The sequence below is a fragment of the Syngnathus floridae genome, chromosome 7, assembly GCF_059516105.1.
Source record: "Syngnathus floridae isolate MCC-2025c chromosome 7, RoL_Sflo_1.0, whole genome shotgun sequence".
Lineage (NCBI taxonomy): Eukaryota > Metazoa > Chordata > Actinopteri > Syngnathiformes > Syngnathidae > Syngnathus > Syngnathus floridae.
The window spans coordinates 15,416,836-15,442,607 of NC_142419.1; the positions used below are offsets into that span (position 1 = coordinate 15,416,836).

At 45.2% G+C, this 25,772-nt stretch overlaps 3 protein-coding genes and 2 long non-coding RNA genes across 18 annotated transcripts; 4 read left to right on the forward strand and 1 right to left on the reverse strand.

Annotated features, from left to right (window-relative positions):
• The first annotated feature begins 87 nt into the window (after positions 1-87).
• Positions 88-11,755, forward strand: LOC148395540 (fibroblast growth factor 12-like). 3 transcript variants are annotated; one of them, XM_088381286.1, is made up of 6 exons: positions 88-613; positions 3,230-3,371; positions 7,557-7,667; positions 8,445-8,548; positions 8,946-9,144; positions 9,646-11,755. In XM_088381286.1, the coding sequence occupies exons 2-6, from the start codon at positions 3,236-3,238 to the stop codon at positions 9,822-9,824; spliced, it is 729 nt and encodes a 242-aa protein (XP_088237412.1). In that variant the 5' UTR covers positions 88-613; positions 3,230-3,235; the 3' UTR covers positions 9,825-11,755. The 3 variants fall into 3 exon arrangements, with proteins under 3 accessions (XP_088237412.1, XP_088237413.1, XP_088237411.1); XM_088381287.1 differs by lacking the exon at positions 3,230-3,371 and having other exon boundaries at positions 94-613; XM_088381285.1 differs by lacking the exons at positions 88-613; positions 3,230-3,371 and adding an exon at positions 5,212-6,740.
• A 137-nt stretch (positions 11,756-11,892) lies between these two features.
• Positions 11,893-13,366, forward strand: LOC148395541 (uncharacterized). The gene is made up of 2 exons (XR_015859451.1): positions 11,893-12,348; positions 13,201-13,366. It is a non-coding gene; the product is annotated as an uncharacterized LOC148395541 (long non-coding RNA).
• Positions 12,752-16,216, reverse strand: LOC148395542 (pannexin-1-like). 4 transcript variants are annotated; one of them, XM_088380929.1, is made up of 8 exons: positions 15,810-15,975; positions 14,845-15,034; positions 14,658-14,773; positions 14,409-14,596; positions 14,068-14,346; positions 13,778-14,000; positions 13,387-13,609; positions 12,752-13,311 (listed from the first exon to the last, which is right to left on the reverse strand). In XM_088380929.1, exons 2-8 carry the CDS (start codon positions 15,023-15,025, stop codon positions 13,223-13,225), a joined length of 1,299 nt encoding a protein of 432 aa, XP_088237055.1. In that variant the 5' UTR covers positions 15,026-15,034; positions 15,810-15,975; the 3' UTR covers positions 12,752-13,222. The 4 variants fall into 4 exon arrangements, with proteins under 4 accessions (XP_088237055.1, XP_088237054.1, XP_088237053.1 ...); XM_088380928.1 differs by having other exon boundaries at positions 14,068-14,352; XM_088380927.1 differs by having other exon boundaries at positions 14,409-15,034; positions 15,810-16,216.
• On the forward strand, positions 14,064-15,397 carry LOC148395543 (uncharacterized). Its single transcript, XR_015859452.1, has 2 exons — positions 14,064-14,175; positions 14,256-15,397. It is a non-coding gene; the product is annotated as an uncharacterized LOC148395543 (long non-coding RNA).
• On the forward strand, positions 15,966-25,470 carry rsf1a (remodeling and spacing factor 1a). 9 transcript variants are annotated; one of them, XM_088380915.1, is made up of 20 exons: positions 15,966-16,109; positions 16,591-16,757; positions 17,978-18,069; positions 18,156-18,248; positions 18,403-18,608; positions 18,689-18,813; positions 18,928-19,014; positions 19,185-19,715; positions 19,850-20,309; positions 20,396-20,609; positions 20,752-20,946; positions 21,033-21,137; positions 21,266-21,345; positions 21,416-21,464; positions 21,536-21,639; positions 21,718-21,779; positions 21,884-22,052; positions 22,383-22,594; positions 22,659-22,844; positions 23,014-25,470. In XM_088380915.1, exons 2-20 carry the CDS (start codon positions 16,604-16,606, stop codon positions 23,709-23,711), a joined length of 3,822 nt encoding a protein of 1,273 aa, XP_088237041.1. In that variant the 5' UTR covers positions 15,966-16,109; positions 16,591-16,603; the 3' UTR covers positions 23,712-25,470. The 9 variants fall into 9 exon arrangements, with proteins under 9 accessions (XP_088237041.1, XP_088237048.1, XP_088237047.1 ...); XM_088380922.1 differs by lacking the exon at positions 15,966-16,109 and having other exon boundaries at positions 16,402-16,757; positions 19,185-19,267; positions 19,343-19,715; XM_088380921.1 differs by lacking the exon at positions 15,966-16,109 and having other exon boundaries at positions 16,403-16,757; positions 19,185-19,543; positions 19,607-19,715.
• Positions 25,471-25,772: the final 302 nt, after the last annotated feature.

Here is a 25,772-nt window from a genome sequence, read left to right on the forward strand (position 1 = left end):
CTTTTTTTTAATCACTGCTGTCAAGTCCTTGAAAAAGAGGGATGGGGTGGATGGAGAAAGGGGAGGGAGACATTGGAAACGAGAGAGAGAGGGTAAAGAGACATTGGAAAAGGGAGAGAGAGTGATTGAAAAGGCGAAAGCGAATGGGAGCGTTTGATTGGATGAGAGAAAGAAGGGGAGAGAGACATTGGAAGAGAGAGAGAGAGGAGAGAGAGACGTTGGGGTGGAAGAGAGAGATTGGAATACAGTGGGAAGAGAGGAAGGAGGGCTGAGAGACATTGGAAGAGGGAGAGAGCGGCACAGGTGAACGAACGCACGAGCCTCGGCGGGAAAACAAGTCGTCTCATCCGCAGCCCTTCGCCCGCTCTTTTAACCACCATTTTGGCTCGTTCGCCACATTCCGGCGTGGACATTGTCGGCCGGGTTTTATTGACCCACCGGATACGCCTGTCGACTCGTCCAGCTGAGTCAGGAAGGAGGGGAAACGACGAGGGAGGCGGCGACGACGAGTGGAATTGTGCCAACACTTCGCCGGACTGAGCCGCCAGCCAAAGCTTAGCCGAAGCAAGCTGAGCCGAGCGTGAAATGGAAAGCAAAGAAAAGGCACCGGCAGGTAAGGAAGGCAATGCAAGTTTGTGATGCGGGATGGCGGGCAGGGAAGTTGGGGAGCGGAGGGTGGGGACGACCGTGATGCATGTTGGGTAGAAGTGGACTCCACTGCGGTATCCTCAATGCAGCTGCTCATCCACACATCCTAGGTGTGGTTATTATGGGATCTGGTGCAGCCAGCCTGTGTGTGCTGGGTTTGTTATGGGCCCAGCAGTTTATTAAAAAAAAAAAAATCCTGATGCAGCAAAACTCAGTAAGACAGGTGGGCCAAGGGGAGATAGACAGGCAGGCTCGACAGAATGAGCAATAAGCAGGGAGACGAAGAACAAGGTGGACAAGAAAGATATTTTTGAGTAAACCAGACAAGCAGGAGGCAGCAAGACAGATTCCAACCAGACAGTGTTGTAAATAAATACAGGGAGACAGAAAGGTATCGTGAGAGACAGACAGGAAGATGACTCTCCAGAGAGATTTGATTGGAAAAGACAAATAGTGACTTCCAGGAAGTTTGACAGACAGGTAATGAGTGACAACAGCAGGAGACATTTGTGGAGATTCCAATGAAGACAAAAAGACAGGCCAAGGTGAGAAATTGGCAAATTGATGGAAAATCATCATTCGTTCTCTTTGAGAAACATGTATGTTTGTCCTCACTGTCCTCAAGTTTATTCTCAACACCATGGCAAGAACATTTATTTAACCTCATGACATTTCTTGGACTGTCTCTGAAGCATATCAAGTTTTCCTTTACCGGAATTCCACTTCAGTCGACGTGAGGTGCAATAAGAAGCCACTTAGCAGCCGGAACGGCATCTCCAAGGAGCAGACTGCTGCTGAGTCATTCCCACTTTTGATCCTAAGTGTTTTGCCGACACGCAGCCTTCATTCACTTTGGGTCCCGCGGGAAGTCCTAAACCCAACATGGCCGCCATAAGAATATGTCGTGAAGGACCCATAAAATGTAAGGCGAGTTGAAGTCGAGTCATTTAGCGTACGGATCAGTGAATCGTCATCCTCAGTGTGGGTTTGTTTTCGCCAGACATCAGTCTGTGTGTTTGTATCGATTGCGGGATGGGATGGACAACGTTATGGAATGTTGTGACCCGCCGCCAGTAACCTGAGAGACTGCGTCCCAGAGGACGAGTGTGTTCCTCTTGTCGCGTTTGTGCGTGCGTCGGCTTGATTGTCACTCGCTAAACTCTTCACGGTTTGTAGACGTCCGTGCCAAGTGCACTCTGCCACCGTCAATGGCAGTCTGTTGGAATAATTCCGCTAATAAGCTTTTCATGGATTTTTAGCAGTCATTCCCGATGAAGATGTCAGTCTGAGTCACTTGAGCCACCTTCCGCTACCTTCTTCTGCCAACTTTCAGATTCTAAATTCAACCAGTTGCTTGAATATCTCCCACTGTTTTTCGCGATTGTCAATAAGCGTCCATTAGCTTCCATTAGCTTCCAATTAGCTTCCATTTACTCCAATCAACTTCCACTAAGCTTCCTTTGCCTTAAGCCAGCTTCAGCTTTATCGAACTTCAGTCTAACTCCAGTAATTTTCACTCAAGTTCCACAATTATCTATTAACTAGTTAATAATTTCCGCTCGTTTACCTCAGCTAACTTCATTTATTGTCCATGCTACGTATTGGAGTAGCAACTTCGGTTATAGGTAGGGGGAGGAGTCAGATTATGTGCGAGAAGCCAGAGGAGACTTTTACGGCTGTTAAGTGTTCTCCATCGATTAAAAAGTCCCATTAAATTTAAAATATGTTGCTGCACTGGCATGGATCATCAGCGCCGAGGTGCAAGGACGACATGACCGTGAAGCCTCGTGCTGACGCTTTTGCGGTCCTATCGGGCAACTTCAAGCCGTTTGACCTCACCGGCCGAACGTCGTGCTTCTTTAACGCCATGGAGACCGGTGAAGGATGGCAAAGTGGCGATACCCTGAAAGTGCGCGACTCGTTGTGGAGCTTTCGATTACGCTATAAAATACGATGTGTCACTTTAATGTAATGCGACTATGTGGCTGCAGCAGATGGATGGCAGAGCTGCATTAACGTTCCCATCAACCCCGGCGGATTCAACATCACCACTGCGGCCACGCATCACTTCCTGAATGACGTTGCTTTTTTTTTTTTTTAATAAATCCAGGGAACAAGGCCTGAGTTTCTAGCTGCGGCGTTTCCTGACACGATTTTGCATTTCGGAGCCGCGGGGACGACAGCGCCTTCTGACAGTGTTTGTTGAACGCTCCCGATATAAATAGTCCCCGCTTCACCTTCTAGTCCCAAAATAGCTGTTCTCTTTACTGACACATCACGTTCTTCGCCCCCGACGTGAATCGCACAATCGCAGGCTCCAGAGACAAACTCGACGTGCATCAAAAAGATCTTTTATCTAGCGAGAGCAGACTGAGCTCAGTTGAAAATAGGCACACGCTAACACCATTTTAAAGTCGGCGTATCGAGTTCCGGTCAAGCGTCTGGTCGGGTGCCACGGTTGGCCTCGATACCTCGTGGCTAAAAGTGTTGCACTGAAAACAGCTGAGAAGTGTTTTGGTCGGGAAGCGAGCGGCACTCAGCTCTCCGTTCACTAACTTCCCAATTAATCCGTCCGTTGAAGGGCCAAATGAGTCCGTACTGCGGTCTCTGCGAAAAGAAGAGCGAGGAGGTGCACCAGGATGAGGGCAACGTCGTCAAAGAGAGCTGCAAGCCCAGTGAGGCGTCACGACGACCACGTCAGTCACGTCGGTCAAGTCAGTTAGGTCAGCATATTTGATATTTTAACAGCTTGCTGTTTTTTAACAAGGAATTGCATTTCCTGGTTTGGTTAGAATTAGCAGACTTGTTTTAACACCCTGAGACTATGACCACGTCTAACAATTGATTAACAGTACTTCAACCAGTTAACCAGTGTGTATGTTGAATCTTTCTATGTCTCCCTCTAGCGGCCTAAATAATATTGACTTTCTGCTGGCAAAGCCACAAAAAGTATTATGCCCTAAGTGAGGATTTGTATGATACAAAGATATGATGAGAGGGAACTTGGCACGTTTAATGGCGAACTGTTTAATTCGGATACAGAAGATGAGGACTTTGATAGAGATGCGTATAAATATTGATCAATAATAATGTGAGTACAGTGTCCGTATTTCAGTGACTATAAGAGCTTCAGCGTATACGTGAGAACACTACGATCACTCGGCGCTTGTTCTCTTTTTTTTTTGTTTTCACACTCATAAATGTTGCAAAAGCAGAAGGTCCTCAATTAAGGATCTACCATCAAATATTTAAGACATGCACGCTTAGGATGAACTTTGTTACATTGCTTTGCAATTTGTGCCTGCGCTCGCGTGTATGTTACTCGTGAGACAAAACTTTGCTCTAGTTGACATGCTACTAGTAATTTGAGTGACTCAAATCATGCTATTCAAAATCTAGCACTTGACTAGTTGTAGTGTGCTGATGTAGATCTAGCACTTCCCATAATGTGAGAAGTGCACTTGCAGTTATGCTTACGTCCAGCAGATGGCGACGTGTCTCCACTCCGCACCACCTGTCATTTCGGCAGCATAGTGCACCAGTGTTTAAGGGACATCTATCTGTCTCACAGTGAAAAGGTTCTGGGTTCGAATCAGCTTGGATGGCTCCCACATATCTTTAGTTAAAAGTGCAACCGTTTGTTCTCTGTGTGTTCCTTGACAGTGATTAATCATTTTCTATGTGTGATATTGACTAACGAGTCTACCCCACCATTTCACACTGTATTTAAAAATCTGAAGGCTTTTAAAAAAAAAAACTCTATGATGACAATGCATGGCCCAGATTTTCTTCTAATATTACTAACACCGTTAATAATAGCCCATCATTAAGTTTGGCTTATCGGCGTGCGCGTGAGCTGCTTGGAGGTTTCGTCTTTACCTGATGACTTTAATTTGCCCTCTGACGTTGGCACTTTGTGTATTGATCAGGAAACATACCTGCATCACACTCATGAGCGAACACACACAAAGTGTGTGCATGATGACAAAGCAGGTCAGTGTTTGAAAAAAAAAACCATTATGATCATAATCATAATTGGCGAGGTTTGCACTGTAGAAGTTAATGAAGCTGTCATTATGCACCGGCGTTAAAAGCAAAGTGGCGGCCATGTTGAAGTGTGAGAGGCACATCCCAGTGCGCAGGTACACAAATACACATCGGTAATTGAAGGCGCTGACCTGTTTTTTTTTTTTTCCCCCCCTCCTTCCAGATGATGAAGTTCTACTTTATCTACGCATTGTACTGTGCATGTGGCCGCCTCGGGCAAACTGATTGGTTGTGCTGGATTAGTTTTTAATAGCATCAAAGTGTTTGTGCTGCTTGCTGAAATATTCAGTGAACGGCGAGCGAGCAAGCGTTTGGCGCTTAAAAGCTGCTTGTGTAATGTTGCTCGCCGCACATCCAAACATGGCTGTTTCTCAAACTTTTGGCTCCCTCGTATAGCCCTACATAATTACCAAGTGTACCCCTAAATAAGAGAGGAATTCAAAAGTTGCCAAGAAAAAAAGTTGTATTATGATAAAAAATAATGAGGGTGATTTTTTTTTTAAAGAAAAGATATGACGAGTCAGCTTAATGTTAATTCTCAACACGATAGCGCTTAAAGAACCTTGAGGACTGCAGTCCTTGTTTTACATTTGATTATTTTTCACACACAAAAAAATCAACTTAATGAAGACCTCAAAGACATCTTCCTTGGAAGTGTTTTCAAAGGCGTCTCCCAACGTGAAATCTCAGGAGTATGTCTTTGGCGCAGCCTCTGAGGAGAACAAAATTGCTTCTGCTGCATCCACCTTTTTTTTTTTTCATCCTTTAAGTTTCTGAATCACGCCGCTGCATCGGAGTGGAATGGATTCCTTTACGTTCTCAACAAACTGAATTTTTTTTTTTCTTTCACTAAGAGTCGGCATATGTGTGGATGGAAAGAAACGTTGTGATGTGGGAGCAACATGAAACATCAGGCTGACTATTTTTAGGAGCTTCTTCTACACCTCCACCTCCCTCCCCTCTCTCTGTCTCTATCGCTCTCTCTCTCTCTCACACCCTTCTTCTCTCGGAATCCCGCCACATTCGGCGACGTTCAGCCGGCGACGAGGACCGAAGCCGATGGAGCATCCGGACCGTGTCCACATTTTGGATTCTCTCTCCTCGCCATCAACTTGTGACTTGCCGCATTGTGCCGGTTGAAGTTGAAGCCGCAGAGAAACCTCCTGGCAGGCATGTCGAAGCGCTTGCTGCTATCCTCATGAATATTTATGGAGAAAGCTAAAGCGGAGGTTCAGTTTTTTTTCATTATTTTATTTTTCTGTGCGGTGCATGTTCTTTGTGCCCGCCGGAGATAGCTACCAAGGATGCATCGTAACTATGGCGTCCCTAAACTTGGATGAAGGCAAGTTTTTACACTTCACTCCAGCTCATCCGTTATTATTTTCGTGCTTTTCACCTTCGTTATTGTCGGATGTAACTCCAATGGATTCAGATATGGCCACCACGTTCGATTCTTCATCATCGGAAGAAATCATGATTTAGTTGAGAAAAAAAGAATCGGGATTTTAATAGAAGCTTTTGGACGCAACAGTTTTTATTGAGGGAAAAAAAGTTTACGGCTGAAGCGGTCGCAGATGATGTCAACTTTTTACCAAGAAGCTCAATCGTCATCTGGATTGGAAATCAAAATCAGCCATCAAGGATCCTTCACGTGATACGACACTCTTTGCCGTAAAAAAAAAAAAAACTCACATCGTCATCTGGAATGAAACCCAAGCCTAAAAAGTTGCCATCAAGGAATCTTCAGAACTTCCTCCGGCGCTGTGACAGCAGTGGACATTTCAGCCCCTCTGACATGACGCCCGTCCCGGACTGAAAAAAACATTTCGGGGGCCTAACAGGGGCGATGGCGGCGGCCATCGCCAGCTCCTTGATCCGACAGAAGCGTCAGGCCCGCGAGTCCAACAGCGAGAAGGTCACCAGCAACAAGAGGCGGTCCAGTCCCACCAAAGAGCCCCGAGGCTTCAGGCACATCTTTAGCGTCTTTAGCAAAGTCCGCTTCTGCAACAGCGGCGGCAAGAAGAAACCGGTACGACGGAAACCAGGTGTGTTGCCGGATGCCGTATCTCGCCCCTGTCAAGAAATGAAAAACCTTATTGGCTTACCTAAAAATAAAATTAAAAAATGATTTCTTCGCAACGGTGGAATGAGCTTAGCACAATACCTGATACATCAGTCGTGATCGAGTTCGAGGATCGGGTTCAAGTCTATTGTAGCATCCATCCTTTCATTTTCTCCCCCCCATTGTCCTCTCGGGGTCATCACGGGTGTGTCGGAATCGATCCTAGTTGGGTTCAGCGTTCACCCCCAAAAACAATTTTTTTTTGATAGCACCCTTATGCATCCTACTTAAGTCTTTATTAAGATGCTCTGGACTATTTTTAATTATAAAAGACTTTGAAGCCAGACATCTGTTTTGGATTTGACTCGATAAGAAAAGTCATTATTTTCCCAGCTGCGATTGCAAAGCCTGGTTTTATCGTCACGTTTTCCGCCGGAGAAACATCAAGTCAGCACATGTGACAAATTTCATGTTTTATACATTGATGCACCGCCTTGTTTCCACGGCGATATCACAAGCTGGCTTCTTAAAGGGACATGACACAAATAGTTGCTTGCACTTGGGTTCATTTATCAGAAGAAAAAAAACACCGAGGAGCCAAGTTTGGGGAGGGGGGCGAGAAGGTAAAATGTTCACCGACATGACGGCACATGTAGCTGGTTGCGCTAACATCCAATATAATCCCCGGCTTGAATTATTAATGCGCTGAGAGTGTTTAGAGTGCACAGATGGGTGCCCGTGGCTTGGTAGCACTCACCCAAAGAACATATTTTGATACTTTTGCACGTGTGCGTTGCAGAGCCGCAACTGAAGGGCATCGTGACGCGTCTCTTCAGCGAGCAGGGCTTCTTCCTGCAGATGCAACCTGATGGAACCATCAGCGGGAACAAGGATGAGAACAGCGACAACAGTGAGTCCCAAAACACTTGGCAACATGACACCTGCAATATGAAAATATATATTTTTTTATTCAATTAATTTTTCAAAAGGAAAATGTTTTTATTCAATTAATTCTTGAAACCAAACTCTACTCTAAGGATTTTTTTAAATAAATAAAATAAAATGATTTTTTTTAGTTAAATTAATTCTTGAAACTAAAATCCACTAAAAGGAAAATTTTTCTTTTATTAAATTAATTTTTGAAACCAAAGTACTAACAGGAGAATAATGTTTTTTTTTTTAGTAAATTAAATATTGAAAGCAAAATCCACTAAAAGGAAATTGCGTGGTGCAATATGCAGTGTAAATGCATGTTCAACGCATTCCACTGCTTCCCAAAAAGAAGAGGCGAGCAAGCGAGATGAGATTTTTTTTTTTCTTCATCTCACATGCTCTTTTGTCTCCCAGTTCTCCCGGAGAGGATTAACGCCACGGGCTTCTTCCTCCGCCTCCTCCTCTTCACCCTTTTTTTTTTTTTATCTCTGAGCGTGTCGTCGACATTCATGATCGTTTGTCTAAAAAAAAAAAAAATGTTGATGTTCCTTTATGGAGCAGGTTCATCATCATCCTGGATGCTGATTGGCTCCAAAGATCATAAAGCAGAATTATGCAACAATCCAGGCTTAAACATGCGCACAGATACGTGTCGAAATGGATTACTGGGTTGAAGCTTTTTATTTCACTGCCTTGAGATAAGAGTGACTTGACTTATGAGCAGTTTGACTCATCAACTTTTTCACGTTTGCAGCTCTCTTCAACTTGATCCCGGTGGGTCTACGGGTGGTGGCCATGCAAGGGGTCAAGGCGGGACTCTACATGGCCATGAACGCAGAGGGCTTCCTTTACACGTCGGTAAGAACATGCGACTAAATCATCATCATCAATGTGAGGATGAAGATGTGATCGGTTAAAGAAACCGTCCCATTGTGAAGAAATAGATGTGAATTTTTTTTGGACTGATATATGGAAACATTAAATTGTCTTCCATCTTCACGGTAACAGTTCCTTCTCGGTGGAGCTCATGATGCCGGGTTATACATTATTCAGCCTTCTGCTGGCATGAAACTTTAAAATGTCATTCTTTGCTGACGCACTCGTGCAGGAGGGAAAATGTTAGATTGCCTTCACGTGTGCTCAGAATATTGAAGTCGAGTCAACTTACTGTTTTATTTTCCCAGCAATCCATTTTTGTGGATTTAGTATAATATAAACATATAGAATGTTAGATTCTCTTTTTCTCGTCATTCAGGATATCTTCACGGCCGAGTGCAAGTTCAAGGAGTCGGTGTTTGAGAACTACTACGTCATCTACTCGTCCACGCTGTACCGGCAGCACGAGTCGGGCCGGGCCTGGTTCCTGGGCCTCAACAAGGAGGGCGTCATCATGAAAGGCAACCGTGTCAAGAAAACCAAACCCTGCTCGCACTTTGTGCCCAGACCCATTGAAGGTATGTTCTGGCCGCGGGAGGGCTCGGATAGTTTCCGTTGTGCTGCGGAACCAGATTTCTCTTAAATTGTTTCTTTTCCGACATTTGTTATATTCATTAGCTATTCGCTAATCGCGCTGACTTAGCAGGCTGGCTGCAGGCCGAGGTCGTCCGGTGTCGCACTCGAAAGTTTCAAGCGAGAACGTCGAGCTCCGTCTCGGCTTTCAGCGTGCGAGACGCTCGCCCTCTCTCTCTCTCAATCCTCACTCCCATGGCGACATTTAAAAATATCTGTCAACTTCCTTCTCCTCTTTGTCCTTCAACCTTGTCCTCTTCCACTTCTTGCTTCACCTCATTACTCTCATGCACATCTCTCGAGGCCTTATTATTTGTAAACAGCAAATTGCTTGGACGAGAAACAAAACACTGGCCGTAATGTTTTATTTTAAGAACATGGGTATTATTGAATTAAAGAATTTTTTCAGTATTATCGACTGCTATTATGCTCGTTTTTGTCGTCAGTGTGCATGTACAAGGAGCCGTCACTGCACGAGCTGGAGGAGAAGCTGCTCAAGTCCTCGCGGAGTCCCACCATCAACGGCGACGAGCAAGGCCGGAGTCCCCAGAGAGCCATAGCGGGTCAAGACGGGCAGCGGGAAGACGACGACGACGAGGACTTCACAGAGCGGGAGGGCTCGTAGCCTGCAGCGCCCCCCGCTGGAGAACTCCCATATAACACTCCCCACTGTTCAGCACCAACCAACAACCATGACGATGGAAACGCCAACCCAAACAAGCAGAAAAAAAAAAGAAGCGAAGAATCCTCTTTCAATCTTCTTTTGGTGATGACGATGTACATTTTATGCAAAAGGCCCGGAGGCTAGCACATCTACTCTTCATCGTCATCGTTACCGTGACGACAAAGCATCCCCCCCACCCCGAGTCGGTCGAGCGCCGAGAACTCCGAAGCTTTAAGCCATGTAGAAACGTCACCATTATCATCATACGCTTTTTTCTCTCTAGCAATGCAAACACTTCAGCACTTTCACACTTAAGCTTTTTTGCGTTGCCACATCGCAGCCTATAATTTGAATTGATGAAAGTTGTGTGTGCCCCGACGAGAGGAACTTGACCAGATTGTTTGGTCGTCATTCAGATGTTAAACTCGCAGGCTGTGGTTTGACTTAACTTTCTGTTTGTAAAACGTAACGCTGCCAAAGTACGCCATTAAGATCCAGACAACTTCCCTGTATCTCATATCAAGCATGTTTTATTTTGCTAATATTTCATCCACGTGTCGTCTGCGTCACTTCCCGAAGGAATGTTCCGTAGAGTCCGGACTGGACGGCGTTGCAGTGTGCATGCTAGGCTAGACGAATGCTGCTAGTCGAATCCATTAAGCTAGCAGATGAGTCTGCGTGCACTCGACACCCCTTTTATTTGTTTTTATTGCCCTTGTGAGCTGGATTCTGATTGGTTCAAATCAAACCAAGAGGGGAAAAAAAGTTTTGAGCGTAAATGCGTGCAAGCCAATCGTAGAAAAAGACATGCATCCATCTTTAGGGCCTTGGCTATTTGTCATTTCTAATACCTGTATATGGAACTTAATCAGAATATCACGGATATGGAATTAATGCATTCCACTTAAATCCATTTTATGATCACGACACTCAAGTCTTAAAATTTCAAGTGATTGAAGCAAATTAGTTCTATTTATTTAAAACATTCTTTGTCATATATGTTGGGTTTCTCTTTCAAAAAATCTGTGAATTCATTCGGAAAAATATCCCAAATTGAGTTAGTTCTCATGTAAAACACAAATTTAAAAATAATCATGGACATTTTATTTTTTATTGATTTTCTGATGGAAATATTTTCCTCCCATTAGTCCGACTGCTTCCGACACAAAAACTTTTATTTTTTCTTCGCAGAATATTTGCATGTGTCCATCCACCCCGACAGCTGAATTGTGATGCATGCTCGCTTTGTCGTTTTGTCTGTGGAACACTGATGCGCGGCAACGGACCAATCACCATCTACGTCTCACTGCCTCGAAGAAAGTCTTCCAATCAGAGTTTGTGGGCATCATTTAAGAATGTCAGACGCTTTGGAATAATCTCTGACTAGTCGCAATCTTTTGAGGGTTGCAAATTCAATGTTGGAAATTATTCATGAGAATAAAGCAGATGTCAAGCAAGTACGAGGACGACTACACTAATTTACACGATTTTTCAATTGCAAGATTACAAGCGGTTTATCTGAAGCTTGCTTGTCGTTCTAATTTTGTGAAAAATCTAAAATGTAAATTCGGTGTACTCGTTAGTCAAGGTTATCACGAGAGTGTCTTAATATTATGTTTTGTGTTCTCTAGTTGGAACAAACTTGCTCACTTGAAATCATTTTAGCCTTGGATTGGAAAAGGAAAAAAAACGAGCAACCAGAGACAGCTGCTCGATCATGTTGAACCGTTGTTGAACCTGCCGCAGTCTTTTTTTTTTCTTTTGCGTTCTTGTTTGTGTTTGCTGATGTTTCTGCTTATTCCAGACACACTCATCATGTAGTAGAAAATATCGCAATTACTCAGCAGCAGGATGAAAAGATGATGGAAAAATAAAAAGGAATGATACAACAATTATCGCTTGTTTTTCTTTTTGGGAAATTCACAAATAATGCCGGAATAAAAAAATATATATATTAAGAAAATGATTGGATTAGATTTAAAAAATTATGTACAACTATTTGCATATGGGCTGACATTGCCTCATTCAGCCTATCCTTGAGCGGGAGGCGGGTTTCTTGAGTTTATAAGCCGAACCACTTCCTCTTTTGCTTCCTGGAACTTTCTTCTTGAAGCTCTGCACTGCCTCAGGCCCTTTTTTATCACCTGAGTAAATAAAAATTCAAGTCTCATTCTGATGATGTCATCAGTTTGGGGTGGAGGCCAAGGCCTTTCACCTTTGTTTACTTTACAGGTGAGCACATGGGCACGTCTGGACTCTAATACAAGACTCACCTGCCACGTGCTCGTTCTTCTTTGGTTGTGAAAGCACTGTGGGTCATGCCTGCGGGTCTACGGAACCCGGACCTCGACGAATGAGCGCCAGAATCCATCCCAGGACCCAAGCGAGGACGGACACGGCCTTTTTCAATTTTTTTGCCAACTTCTTCCTGCATGGCCACTGCAGAGACATCTCAAAGCCGCCTCCCAGCTCATCCAGACAATCAGTGAGTGTAATTTACCAATGTACAAAATATGGGTGCATAAATTTGGGGGAATAGGAGTTAAGTTGGTTCACCTTTTGGCACATTAACATCAATTCATGTACAGACTACTCTTTTGAGTTTTTTTTATTGCTTATCTCGTCTATCTGATGATATTCTTAAGTGTGGCAGGATTTGAGTTTTTTTTTAAAATTTGTTTAAGCCTTCTTAAACAAAAGAGAAACGTGGTGCCCCTAGTGGCGGTTGATTGTACTGCTGGGAGTAGATTTACGCTGCCATTAATCATTAAATATTTAACTAATTCATAATGAATTATTTAAATAATTTGATCCTTAACCATCCCATATTCGTTACACGGACAACATAATAGAAAGGCATTATAAATCAACACAAAGCACAAATGGTATCACTTTAAAATAAAGTTTAATGCAAAATATCCCAAGTAACTTCATTAGGGTCCATTTTACATTCATGTGGCCAGTATAAAAGATGCACCAAAACAGCTGAGTGATATGTAGCACCATAATCCATTCTAGTGTTACTAATCCTTTGTACCGCCATTGTAATTATTATTATTATTTTTACATTATTCCAGTATATCCAGAGTCAAACTAGCATTATGAGTTTGACATTACACACAAAGAAATATACTTTAACAATCGAAAAACAGAGTAAATAAAAATTCAAGTCTCATTCTGATAATGTCATTAGTTTATGGATGGGAGAAATGGTCATGTGATCCTATTGAGAGCGGTACATTCCATAATAAAGAAGCTAAAGCAGCACAAACACAAAGTATTTCGAAACAACATGCAAATGAGCTGGATGGATATTTGCATATCTGTCGTTATGCAGTTTTGCCGGGAAAGACAGCCAATCACATGGCCCGCTGCCGCAGAGCCCCGCCTCCGCTGTTTGTTTTGCCGTCCGTCACATCGCCGTTTCCAGGGACCAAAGGCGTTAACTCTGGAAAAAATTATTCTTAGACCTTTCAAAATAAAACTCACTCTGTCAAAATAAACTTCCTGTCCAGCATCGTACCTTGCATTTCGGTTCCCACCGTTCCTTCATCCTCGTGCTTGTTGCGTCTTGCGCTGTTGTTCTTGTTCGGCTCTTCTTCGTGGATGACGAGCTGGTCAGGTTTGGCCGCGGCTTTCTTGGCGTCCACGGTGTCCATCTTGACGAGACACAGTGTCTGCAGCAAACCCATGGCGTCAAAGTCCTCACCGGAACATTCTCCTCCTTTCTTCAGCAACTCCAGCACCTACACACAATCAAGATATTAAATGTCATAGGGGCAAAAAAACAAAAAGTGCTACACAATGGAACGTAATGGAAGCCATTGTTGAACAACATAGGACACTGTGGAAACAAAATGAGGACTTAAAATTAAAAAGTGATATTTCGAATTTTGCGTCATACACGTTCAGACCTTGATATACTTGTAAGACTTGAGCTCGCTGATGTTCTCCTCCAGGAAGAGCAGATAGAGGGAGAGGTCGTCCCATTGGCCGGTGGGGGTGGGCAGGACGCTCACCGTGGGCAACGATTGGTAGGTTTCCAGGAAGTGGGCGTACCGATGACACAGAAGGGGGCGGAGACTGGCGTAGATCACCAAGGGGATCAGCCCAGAGAAGATGATCAAGTTGACCAGGCTGGTAGAAGAATGTTTCCATCATACTTTGAAAATCTCTGTTTCTATCCTCTTCATGTTGGACGTACCTGAGCAGCGTGAAGACTCCCACGGCGATGAGCTTGCACTGCACTTTGTCCGGGACAGTGGAGTCGTTGACCAGCAAGCCCACTCTCAGCGTGCAGCCAAAGTCGTCGGTGAGTGAGGCTAAGCGCAGGTAGTAGCCCAGGTAGAGGCAAGCGCACAGCAACGTGGCTAACGTCAGACCTCGGCACAGCAGGTAGCGGGTCAGCAGCACGTGAGAGAAACGCTTGGTCGTCAGGAACTTCTCCACCAATGGGTAGTTGAAGCAGCCCTCCGTCGGATCGCTGCAACTTTAAGACGACGGTGATGAATAGTCGGAGTGAAAAGGAGAAAGATTTTCAAGTACCTGTCGGCGCCCTGCAAAGCGTCGGTGGTCATTCGCTTGGCGAGCGTGACAGCTCGGTTGTAACATCGGTCCAGCTCCTCCATGATGAAGCCAAGGTCCGACTGGAGCAACGGTGCCGACCAGAACCTCCAGAACAATGCCGGACTGTAAGTCAGCATGGCCACCAGCAGCAGGATGTACGGGAAGAACTGTGGCCGAAACACACGTGTCAGTCTGAGCACGAGTGTGACCGCGTAAGCTAGCGGGTACCTTGTGCAACCACAGAGGCAACGTGTGCGTGTGCACGGACGCCCAGCAGTACGAATCGACGTACGCCGCCTGTCTCCATGAAAAGTTGCTGGGAGCGAAGCAGCTAATCTGAGTCCCTGTAACCAATTCCCCATTGTGAAGACATGCATGCTTTTTTCTCGTTCTTGGAGATTGAGACGCCACTGACCGACGGATACTTCCTGCGCGAAAGCCAGAGAGATGAGGAGGAGAGGAAGGCCCACGGCCACGCAGGTCACCATCTTGTCCACCGCTAACTCGGTGCGTACGCTGCGGTATCGAGCCTGGTTGGGATCCTTCAGGAGAAAGTCGCTGAACACGTACTCGGTGGCTACGTGGGCGATGGCCATGATCACGCTCTGGGATAAAAATTAGGAAGAATACAATCAAAACATCTTAGATTTATATCAAGTGAAACAGTTTGGATTTATGCTTTGGACATTATGTGGCTCCTTCTGGTGTGCACATTTTGGCCAACCAGGGCAGTAGTTTTTGAGGTATTCCATTTTGTTTTGTATAAGTGCTATTAATACACTAGTTAAGACATTGGCATTTATTTTATGACTTTCGACTTGCAGCTTTTTATTATGGTAAACATGTCATAAGACAATCATTGACACTGGTATGCAGACTACCAGATGTGTGGTTAAACTTGCTAAACATGACGCCCAATATGACTCATGACTTGTGATCTGAAAAACATGCGACAGTCATCTCGTGAAGTACCGTGTGTGTGTTTACAAACATCGCGCGAAGAAAACTTCCTTAATTTCTTGCGTGATCAGTAAAGTAAACAAAAAGATCTAGCGTAATAACGATCGTAATCAATGTAATTTCCCTCAGAATCAATAGTGTGTACAATCACTGTGTATTTAATAGTGAGTTAGTAAAAACTTTGGAAAAATGCCTGCAGCACAATTGCATGTGCAGCTGTCTGCTTGCAGGCTAAAAATAAGCACAACACAAGATGCGACAAGAACTAATACAAGTTGCATTCACGGTAATCTTAACAAAGTTTTTAATATTAATTTTTGCAGAATGTACCTGAATGGATCACTCATTACTTCCTGAAAATTAATTAACAAAATCGGCTAGTTTAAATGTGTAAAATCGGCGAAATGAATGAGAACTCACCTTTCCGCTCTTTGCAAGTCGTTTACTACTCTTACATGACTTTGTTTACACGTTTAGAGTTAACTAGGCTGAGTTAAAGAAGAACATGTGCCCGGCGACATACAACAGCTGAAACAAAAGATAACTTTCACTATGAAATCACTTCCGGTATTCTTTACGGCGATGCCTTCATCGAAAAGTTCTCCAAACCACCAGCGCGCTGAACCCGCAATTTGATTTATTTGTCAGGGTTTATTAAATTGTTACTTTATTAGGATGAAGAAAGACAAGTATTGTTTAAAGGAATTTTAAAGATTCTGGGTAAGACACACACAACTGTTAGAGCTCTAATATATTGCTTTTGTATTTATTTTTCTACGTTGTAGACGCGCTGCATAACACCAACTTTTAATTTAAAACGTTGTTATGCTACGGAAACGTAAATGACTTTACACTGAGCAGTTTAATATTGTTTTATTGTGCGCGCTTGCTTAATTAAGGCAAAAAACAAGAAGGATTGCTGCTGCTGTTTTTCTATCGCGATAAATTTTTAGCACTCCGAACGTCTCACTTTGGAGTCAAGTTACAATCACACACCAGAAATATCGCTATAGATTTGCTATCAATGTAAAAATAATCAGCCCACAAAAACTGTTTTCTGGGGCTTGTAGGTTTATTCTGAAAAGCTTATCCGGAAGTTGTAGTCTTTCTACAACCGCTGCCTTGCCCGCCCGTGTGCCCCATTCATTCCCTTTGACTCGCATCCCTCCCAACCGCGGCCGGCCCTCCCCTCCCGCTTCAGTCCGCCTGGAAAGATGGCTGCTCCGGCGTTGCTCAGGAGCTCCGAACCGGCGCTGTGCCCGAGCTTCGCGGAGGTCTGCTCGTTCCTGGAGCGCTACGGAGCCGTCCTCGACCTGCCCGAGATGACGTTCCCGCAAATGGAGGACTACCTACGCGATAAGACGTCAGGTGAGAGGCTCATTTTTGTCAATATTGTGGCGAAGGGAAGAAGTGGCGGAAAAGCTGCGACACTCGGAGGAGGAGAAGGAGGAGGAGAAGGGGGGCACCCGGGCACCATCACCACTATCATCGCGAGGATGGTGACGGTGAGGAAGATGTGTTGGCCCTGGTGAACATCACCAGTCTACTTAGGACGTTGCACCACATGGCGACATTTTAGTCCTGCTTTTCAGTCTAGCGCCATTTGACACACAAGCAATCCCAAAACAAGTTCTCAAGTTTGAACGCGGAGGAACGGTCGAAGCTAACACGAAGCTAGCGCCCCTTAAAAACATTTACTCTCATTTTGACGTGGAAATAAAAAGGCAACGAGTTTTATTTAGCGGTTCACTGGAGTCCATTGTTATTTTCAAGTGTTGAGACGAAGATTAATGTGTGTTAAAGAGAAGACGAGGAACAGGAAGACTTTAAATGTGTAAATGTGAATAAGAGAAGGTAGCCATGATGGAGTCTGGTTAGCTCCTCCGACTCGAGTCAGGTGTACTTTTTTGCTTTAATTCAGCGGCTATAGGCAACAGGAACTGAATTTTAAGCTGACGTTCAACCTCAACCGTGCTTGTTTGTTTTACATCTTTGTAGTCGTCACGGTTGAAGAAAGAAAAGAGGATAGAGATAAAAACAGTAGATGAGAATCGCTGGCTGTCAAATGTACGCATGCGCAGTAGGGGCCTTCACAGCTAACTAGCTCCTGAAGTTAGCATTGATGCTGAGAGTTGAAACAAGCTGAATTTATGGTTATTGTTATGTTTTTGGCGTAATAAATCGTAACGGAAGTGTTACTTCAATGTTATACACTGCTTGAGCTTGCTTTGTAAATCGAGTAGTTTAATTGAAAATTTAAATGTCGCGCTACGCCGTAAACGCGATTTACGACAATACTTCCAACCACAGTGGAATATCTACTTAAATTTATTGTTTTAATGAAGTATCTATCTGCTTGGTTGCACTTAAATTTACTGTTGTTATTATGTTATAATCAATTACATCGAAGCTCAGTTCGGCGACAGTCTGAAATCACATTTTCTTTGTATCTCCCTCGCTCTCTCTCCATCTATCGTCTAATTGTCAAATCATAGCGTTTATTTTGTTGAAAGTAGTCGAAACAAGTGGACCATGTGTGCATACTTTTCAAGTTTTGAATTTTCAGTAATTTTCCATTTCTTTTTCAGTTCCCAAACCTCTCGTAGATCTTCACGTGAAACTGCTCCGAAAGCTCGGCAAGACGGTTACAACGGAGCGTTGGGAAAAATACCTGGCCAAAGCAAGTGAAGCACGCAGTCGGTCCAAAGTTGATTCGTGATCTGCGCTAGAGTGAGGCTTCCAAATCTGATGTTGATTTTCTTCTAGAGTTGCCAGGAGCTGAACAGCGCCTGGGCATGGGAGCTGGAACAGAACGGCTACCAGGACATGTCCATGGAGTGCAAGTCCAGCATCCTCAAAGTATGACATTCATCTTCAAATTGTGCACTGGAGGATAGTGTTGCAATCAGACCTCTCAAAGATTGTGTGCCCGTCTCACCATATACATAAATATGTGATGGGAAAAAGTTTTTGTGACGATGGGAATCGATCGTATTGTTGTGTGTTTTCGCAGTATCTTTGCGAGTGCCAGTTTGACGAGAACTTGAAGTTCAAAGGGGTGATCAATGAGGAGGAGCCGGAGAAGATGCGCCTGCAGCCCATCGGGCGGGACAAGCAAGGCCTGATGTACTGGTTACAGCTGGACCAGGAGCAAAACATCCGGCTGTACACGGAGGAGCAGGACGACTTGGACGGCTCCACCTGGAGGTGCATCGTCAGGTACTGGAACCAAAAGACTGGTTTTGCCATCCCATTTGCGTTTCTCTCAACCTGTGCGTTCTTTCCGACGGTCGCCTCAGGACTCGCAACGACCTGGCTGATGCTCTGGAGCTCCTAAAGGCCCAAGTCTTTCCCAACCTGAACCAGGACCAAGAGGAGAAACTGGCTGAGTCCGGGAGCAGCAGTCCTGCTTACAGAGAATCAGGTAAGTGACTAAATAATATTTAATATTTTCAAGTTACCCCCCAAAAATATTGAAACCACAAATTAATGTGACGCACAAGTCAATTGATGGATTCTTTCTCGTGTGGCATCGAAGTAGATGAAGACGGCAAACTCCACAAGACCTCAGAGGATGTTGCTGACGATGTGAAGGTTGAAGAAGAGGAGAACCCCCTTCAACAAGGTAAGGTTAATGGGATCTAAGCAACCTTAAAGCAACATGACACTATTTATTTTTTTTCCGTTTTGCTATAAAAATGTTGTATGGCATTTTCAAGGATTGCTGTAGATAGCACTCCTATACAATTAAAATAAAAAAGGAATTTTTGTTGGGAAAAATTTGCCTGCTTCTAGCGGGAAACACGGAGCAGACGGCGAGCATCAAGCAGGAGGCAAAGGAGGAGACCAGCGATCAAGCGCCTCTTATCGATAACCACGTGAGCACCATCACCTCCGTCATCAAATCAGATTGCAGGGATGTGTCTGTCGTCATGACGTCGGCGCCCAAGCAGGACGCAAACAAGGAGGAAGAGGCAGAGCGCGCCGTAGTCAGGAGCAGCCAACAGGCTAAGATACCGCTGAAAAAAAGAGAGCTGAAGTTAGCCGAGAGTTACCAGGACAACCACCTCAACAACAACAACGGCAGCGGCAGCAGCATCATAGTGTGCAATCCCTCGGTCATACAAAGCAAGGACACATCAGCACCAGCTGGCGGTCAGTCGGCAGCGGCGGCGGTGCAAAACCATCCCGAGCTGACTAACGGGAGATCATCAATTGTGTCGCATCACGTGGGGGTCATCCGTGGACCGACGTCCAACGAAGCGAATGGCTGCAAAGCGGCAGAGGAAGAGAAGAACCTGCAGGGTTCCAACGCAAGTACGGAAAGTATGCAAAATTTTTTTTTATCTCATTCGTTTTTCGGGTCTGGAAAATTAGCTCGCTGTCAATAATTGCAAGTTTCACAGTTAAGATCAATCGCTTTCTACTAGGTGTGGAATTTTGACATTTGAAATGCGCAGGAACCCTGGAGGTGGGACGCCAGTCGGTGCTGGTGCGGAATGAGCCCATCGTCGTGGAGACCGCACGCGGCGACCAAGACGCGGACACAAGTGCCGACAAAGAAACCGATGAAAGTGTCCTTCCGGGAGAAGCCGCTGATGTGGGCACACAAGAACCTCAGGTGGAAAAAGAAGCAAGCCAAGATGAACACCTGATGGATGTCAGTACTTTAGGAGAAGTGCAAGCAGAGTTAAAGGAAGACGACGGCGTCAATGGCGAGCTACCGGATCAGTCAAGCGAGAAGAGTGCCGGGGAGAAGCCGCGGCCACGAGAGGAAGCCTCCTCGGAGCTCCAGAAGGAAGGAATTCGCTTGAAAATTAAGATCCCGCCTCATCGCAGGAACAAGCTGAAGGCCAAGGCACAGCAGAAGGAGTCGTCGGAGGGGGAGGGCTCCCTCAGGAGGTCTGCCAGGATTTCCAGGTTTGTCACCCTCCTCACCTGTCATTAAAAGTTCTCCACAGAAATTCTAGAAAGCAGAACTTGATTAGCCGTTCCGTGTTTTATAGTGCACATTTGCCGTGTCAACCTCACAGGCCAAGCTCCAAGGCGGCCGAGAGCCCGAAAAAAAAGAAAGGCCAACAAAAGCAGGGCGAAGAGGCAGAAGAAGAAGTGGAAGGAGAAGAGGAGGAGGAGGAGGAAGAAGACGACGATGAAGAACAGAGCGTCGGTGCCAGCGTAGACAGAAAAGCAAAAGCTGTCGACCAAATGAGGAAGCGCAGGGTAACGTAGCCTCTTCTACACTCCGTGGGCAGATTGCACTTACATAGCAACACATGAACACTCAAATCTGACTGGGGGAAAAAAAAAATCTAATCTATGACTCTCCACCGCTGCTTTTTTTTTTTTTTTTTTACATGTTCAGGGTAAACGGAGACATCGGCACCCCCGCTGGTCCAACATCAAGCGCCACAAACACAACGAAGATGAGGCCATTAAAGCTGGAGGAAGCGAGGAGCCCAGCGAAGGAGGAAGCCACTCGGACGACTCCTGCCAGTCCGAGGACGTTCCCAAGGAGGACGCCTGCACCCACTGCGGCCTTCCAAACCACCCGGAACTTGTACGCACCTTTTTTTTTTTTTTTTTCGCCTGAATGATGTCATCGCTGGAGGTTTGTTGACGCTTCAGCTCATTTGTCATCATTAGATTCTGTTGTGCGACTCGTGCGACAGCGGATACCACACAGCCTGTCTCCGACCGCCGCTCATGCTCATCCCTGATGGCGAGTGGTTCTGCCCGCCCTGCCAGCACGTAAGTCAAAATATGTCCTTTGTGCCTGTGGTGTCAACATTGACACAAGTTTATGTGGCCAATCAAATGGTTGTATTGATGCTAACTCATTAGCTGTGCTGCTAATATCCCATGTTTTGTGACTGCAGAAATTGCTGTGCGAGAGACTGGAAGAGCAGCTGCTGAACCTGGACAGCGCGCTGAAGAAGCGAGAGCGTGCTGAGAGGAGGTAAACACACACACACACCACACACACGTACACTAACGAGTTGATGGAATGACACATCTCTCTGTGTCAGACGGGAGCGGCTGGTGTACGTGGGCATCAGCGTGGAGAACATCATCCCCGTGAGTCCACAGCAAAATGACGGACGCCTTCAAGTTTGCAATGGAGACTGACGAGTTTTATTGTGTCCTAGCAGGGAAACGAGGAAGATGAAAAGACACCCAAAAAAAAGGATGCCAAGAAGAGTAAGAATCTAGGGAGGAGGTCAACCAGAACGAGGAAGCACATCAGTTACAGGTGACTGATGATGTTGGCGAATGTGTTTATAGTTTGTTTTTGTGGTCTAAAAACGAAACGTGACCATTCGCGCTTCAGATTTGACGACTTTGACGACGCCATCGACGAAGCCATCGAGGAAGACGTTGGCGACAACACTGGTGAGGTGGTCCACTTTCACTCGCTGGTGGTTTTTGCTGGATTTCCTCATTTTGTTTCAACAAATGTTTTTTTAATTAAAAAATAATAATGCTGCCGATGTCAGGGGAAGGCCGCGACATCGCCGCCGACGGGGCTTTGTCTGAACACGGCACGGCGAGCCGCCGCCGGCCCATGATGCTTGCCGCGCAAAACAGGAAGCGGCGGCGTCTCAACGACCTGGAGAGCGACAGCACGGCGGCGGAGAGTGAAGACGACTTCACGCTCAGCAACAGGTGACATCATCGCTGCACGATACTGCACATTTAGAGCGAGGCTGTCAATTGTCATCTCGCAATTACATTATCAAGACTTGTGATATTTAACATTTCTTAATTTAGTCATATTTAAGTTTTGTCAATCAAATTGTCTGATATGAAAATCTATTTAAAAAGTTATAACATATATTTTTTAATTAATACCATAATTAATATATTATTATCATTCATGTATTAATTATTTAAATACAATATGTACGAATTTTACACTATACACTTTTAAATGAATTGCTTTTTTTTTCGTTAAGATTATTCTTAACTGTATCTTGCTGACTTTTCCTTGTTCAGCTCTGAGGAGGAAGAATTCGGCGGCTCGGGGGCCGACGACGACGATGACGATGAGGACGGCGCCAGCTGGGACAGCGCGACGCGGCCCAAACGTTCAGCGAAAGCAGTGGCCAAACACAAAGTCGGCAGGACCAAACACAGAGTCGGGAGGCCGCCCGGACGGCGGCGCCGGAGACATTCCTCTGAGGAAGAGGAAGAGGGCAGCGACGAAGGTGAGTCTCATGGATCTCACGAAGCCGCAGGATTCAAATACGCTCACGCGCTTTTCTTTGACAGACTCCGATCAGTACAGCGACATGTCGGACAAAGCCCGCGGCGGGCTGAGGCGCGGCCAGCGGCAGCAGGTCAACTACCGGGAGACGTCGGAGTCGTCAGACAATTCGCGGACGTCTGCCAAAAAGAAAGAAGTGAGACAGCGCGGACGGCCGCGTAAGGAACGGTTTTCCAGCGACTACAGTGACGGTCAGTGCTCCCCACAGAAATCGTAAACCTAAGTACAGGAAGTCGTCCGTTTACACTAGTTTCATTCCTAAACTGGATTTGGACGCAAGTTGTAATGTGCCCAAGTCTATCAAGATAATTTCCAATGTGTATTTTAAAATGTTTAAAATCATCATACTTGTTCTCCCAGCATCGTCATCCTCACGGGACTCTGAGGAAGAGGATGAAGGCGATCGGGGGAAGAGGAAGCGAGAGAAGCAGCGAAGACAAAGAGAAGAGGATGACGTCCGCGCTCGCCGTTTCAAAGCCAAGCAAAGGCGACACGACCGAGAGGAGGAGGAAGAGGAGGAGGAAGAAGACGACAGCCAGGCCAGAAAGAAAAGGCGTCGACGGAAAACTTCGGAAGAAGACGACGACGAAAGGAGGGACGTCCGGCGGACGGGTAAAGAGGACGATGACCCGGAGAAGATGGGCAGAGGGAAGAGACGGGAGATGTTGTCCCAACAGCGGCGTAAGCGTTTGGCTCAGATGCTGAAGAAGCGAAGACCTTCCATGGACGAAGATGAGGACGAGTCCGACGAATCGGAGTCCTCCTCTGAGGAGGACCGACCCGTCCGCAAAAGACTCAACCGCATTGACTCAGACGAGGAGGAGGAGGAAGAGGATTCGGAGGAGACGAAAGACGACAGTGACGCTGGGGACGAGGAGCGAGGAGGACAAAGCGAACACGGGAGCTCTGAGGGGGCCGCACGCGGCGGCGCGCCCCGGGACGCTGCAGCGGCGGGTGGGCAGGACAAACACAACGGCCCCTTGCACGCCGAGGAAGAGGAAGACAAAGAGGCCAAGTCAGACTCGTTAAACTCTGTCCACAACAGTCCGCTCTCGTGATCCGTTCTTCGTGGCTTCTGCTTTCTAAACCCGGGGTTCCCAAACTTTATAGGTCCAGGGGAGACATTTTCCCAAAGCTTTCGCTGAGCTTTTAACAATTGTAATTCGTTTATTAAGTTTGTTTATCGGTCGACCGGTCCCTACTTTGTAAAATGGTACAACATAATTTAATGCAAATTATTTCACCAACCACCAAGCTACTAGAAGGCTAGTTCCAGCAATCCCCTCCATCCAAACAGGTTGTTGTGACCATTAAAAAAAACAGCAGGTGATCACACGATTATCACGGACCTGACTCTCCCCTCGAGCCTCGCTTTCCTTCTCGCAGCACTTGTTCTATGGCCCCCGGCCTCCGCACTCTGGATCGCCTGACTTGAAGTGACTTTTCGACACTGCTGTATATAGCGTGTGGCCCGGCCGTGCACTTTCTCTTTGTAAAATAATAGATGTTGCATTTTAGTCCACTTGTAAAATATAGTGTTCTATTTTCTCAATGAAGGAGGAGGAATGTTGCGGTGGTCGGTGGAGGCCCAGTTTGACACGCTGAGACAGACGCCTTAAAAAGCGGAGAGGATAGATGCCACCCCCCGACGACCATAAAGATGTCAGGTAGAAGGGGAGCTCTCATTTCACTTTGCATTAGTCTGATTGGTAAATGGACGGTCAATTTTCATTCAGTAATTATCACTCAAGCTCAGGCTTTAAAAAAAATGATATAATTGCGACACCCCCTTTCAATGTTTTGGTTTTAATACAAAATTATTTTTTTTTGAGGTCATCTTCCCATGGACACTGTGGTGTCAATTTTGGTCGACAGCAGGTGGCAGTACAGGACAAAATGGCAGCACCCTGAGGCTAAAATCAGATGGTTTTTTTTTGGCTAATTCATATTCTACAAATATTAATCATTATACCATGTTTAGATTAGTGGGGGCACAAAAAATTGCAAAAAAAATACGACTTCCACATTAAGGTCCCATGTTGTACTAGTATGGGCTTTATCCTCACTACTAAGGCAATCAACAAACTTGTCGAACAACTATATGATACTAGTCTGTGTGCTAGTTCAGCTTCACTCCGAGAACTAATAGCACACTGGTGTCAACTAGTGCAGTATTGCCTCACTAGTAGCATGCAGTTGTACTTAAAGTGGTTCACGCTAGATATTGAATAAAGGCTCAAATGACGTTCCATACGAGCTCTAAGGATGTTTATACTATCTTTTATTTTTTTTTACAGGCCGCAGCAATAGTTTGGCTTACAGAAAGATGTCCCACTGGAATGAAATGTAAATAACTGCAATTATTTGTCGCAGGAAAAAAAAAAACAAAAGCCAGTGCTGTAGTTACTGTATATTCAATACCCAAAGTTCTTGGAACATCATTTGTGCTTGTTTTATGCTCTTAGCTTGGTAAAGTCAAGCCAAAACTAAATGATGAAGTCCCTTCCTCTGGCCATTAAATGTAGATTCTCTGCATCTCATATTTTATATTCAAGCTGCAGGTTTTACGGATGCTGTTTTTTTTCTACCGTTTTTGTTATAGAGAATTCACTTTGTCGCCTAGGTGTGAACAAATCCCCTGACTCTGAATCAGACAGAAAAGAAAAAAAAAGTGGTCGTGTTTCCTAAGTGCACCTTAGTCGGGATTTAAACGGACTGGACAAGGACGTGTGACTCTGTTGTTCTGTTACTGTAGTGTCACCTCAATGTTGTCTAAGTTATTAAAAACCAGCACTGCGAGCATCTCCTCAAAAGACACTGTAACTGTTTTTTCTGTTATTGGTAAGCGGTTCCGAAGACGATGGATAATCCTTTGAGCGGTAATTGTACTAAATCATAAGTACATGAATATCCCTTATTTACTTAGAAAAGAAAGTTTTTTAACACTTGAGTAAATTGTCATAAATACAATATGATCAAATGCTATCGTACGCAGAACGTAAACACTTCCGGTATTACGAAAGTTTTTTTATTGTTTGTTACGAAGCTAGGAGTTCGTGCGTCATTTCCGTTTGTTGCGCATGAGTCGTCAAAACAAGGCCACCACGTTTTATTTCGTC

Excerpts from the sequence above, each read along its gene's own strand:
- LOC148395540 (XM_088381285.1), top strand. The coding sequence starts at position 6,542 with ATGGCGGCGGCCATCGCCAGCTCCTTGATCCGACAGAAGCGTCAGGCC. Across the intron at positions 6,741-7,556 it reads ACCGGTACGACGGAAACCAG|AGCCGCAACTGAAGGGCATC; the intron begins GTGTGTTGCCGG and ends TGTGCGTTGCAG. Across the intron at positions 9,145-9,645 it reads TGTGCCCAGACCCATTGAAG|TGTGCATGTACAAGGAGCCG; the intron begins GTATGTTCTGGC and ends TTTTGTCGTCAG.
- LOC148395542 (XM_088380926.1), bottom strand. The coding sequence starts at position 15,025 with ATGGCCATCGCCCACGTAGCCACCGAGTACGTGTTCAGCGACTTTCTC. Across the intron at positions 14,353-14,408 it reads GCTTTGCAGGGCGCCGACAG|TTGCAGCGATCCGACGGAGG; the intron begins GTACTTGAAAAT and ends GTCGTCTTAAAG. Across the intron at positions 13,312-13,386 it reads GGTGGGAACCGAAATGCAAG|AGTTAACGCCTTTGGTCCCT; the intron begins GTACGATGCTGG and ends AATTTTTTCCAG.
- rsf1a (XM_088380915.1), top strand. The coding sequence starts at position 16,604 with ATGGCTGCTCCGGCGTTGCTCAGGAGCTCCGAACCGGCGCTGTGCCCG. Across the intron at positions 21,346-21,415 it reads CGAGAGCGTGCTGAGAGGAG|ACGGGAGCGGCTGGTGTACG; the intron begins GTAAACACACAC and ends TCTCTGTGTCAG. Across the intron at positions 21,780-21,883 it reads AGACGTTGGCGACAACACTG|GGGAAGGCCGCGACATCGCC; the intron begins GTGAGGTGGTCC and ends TGCCGATGTCAG.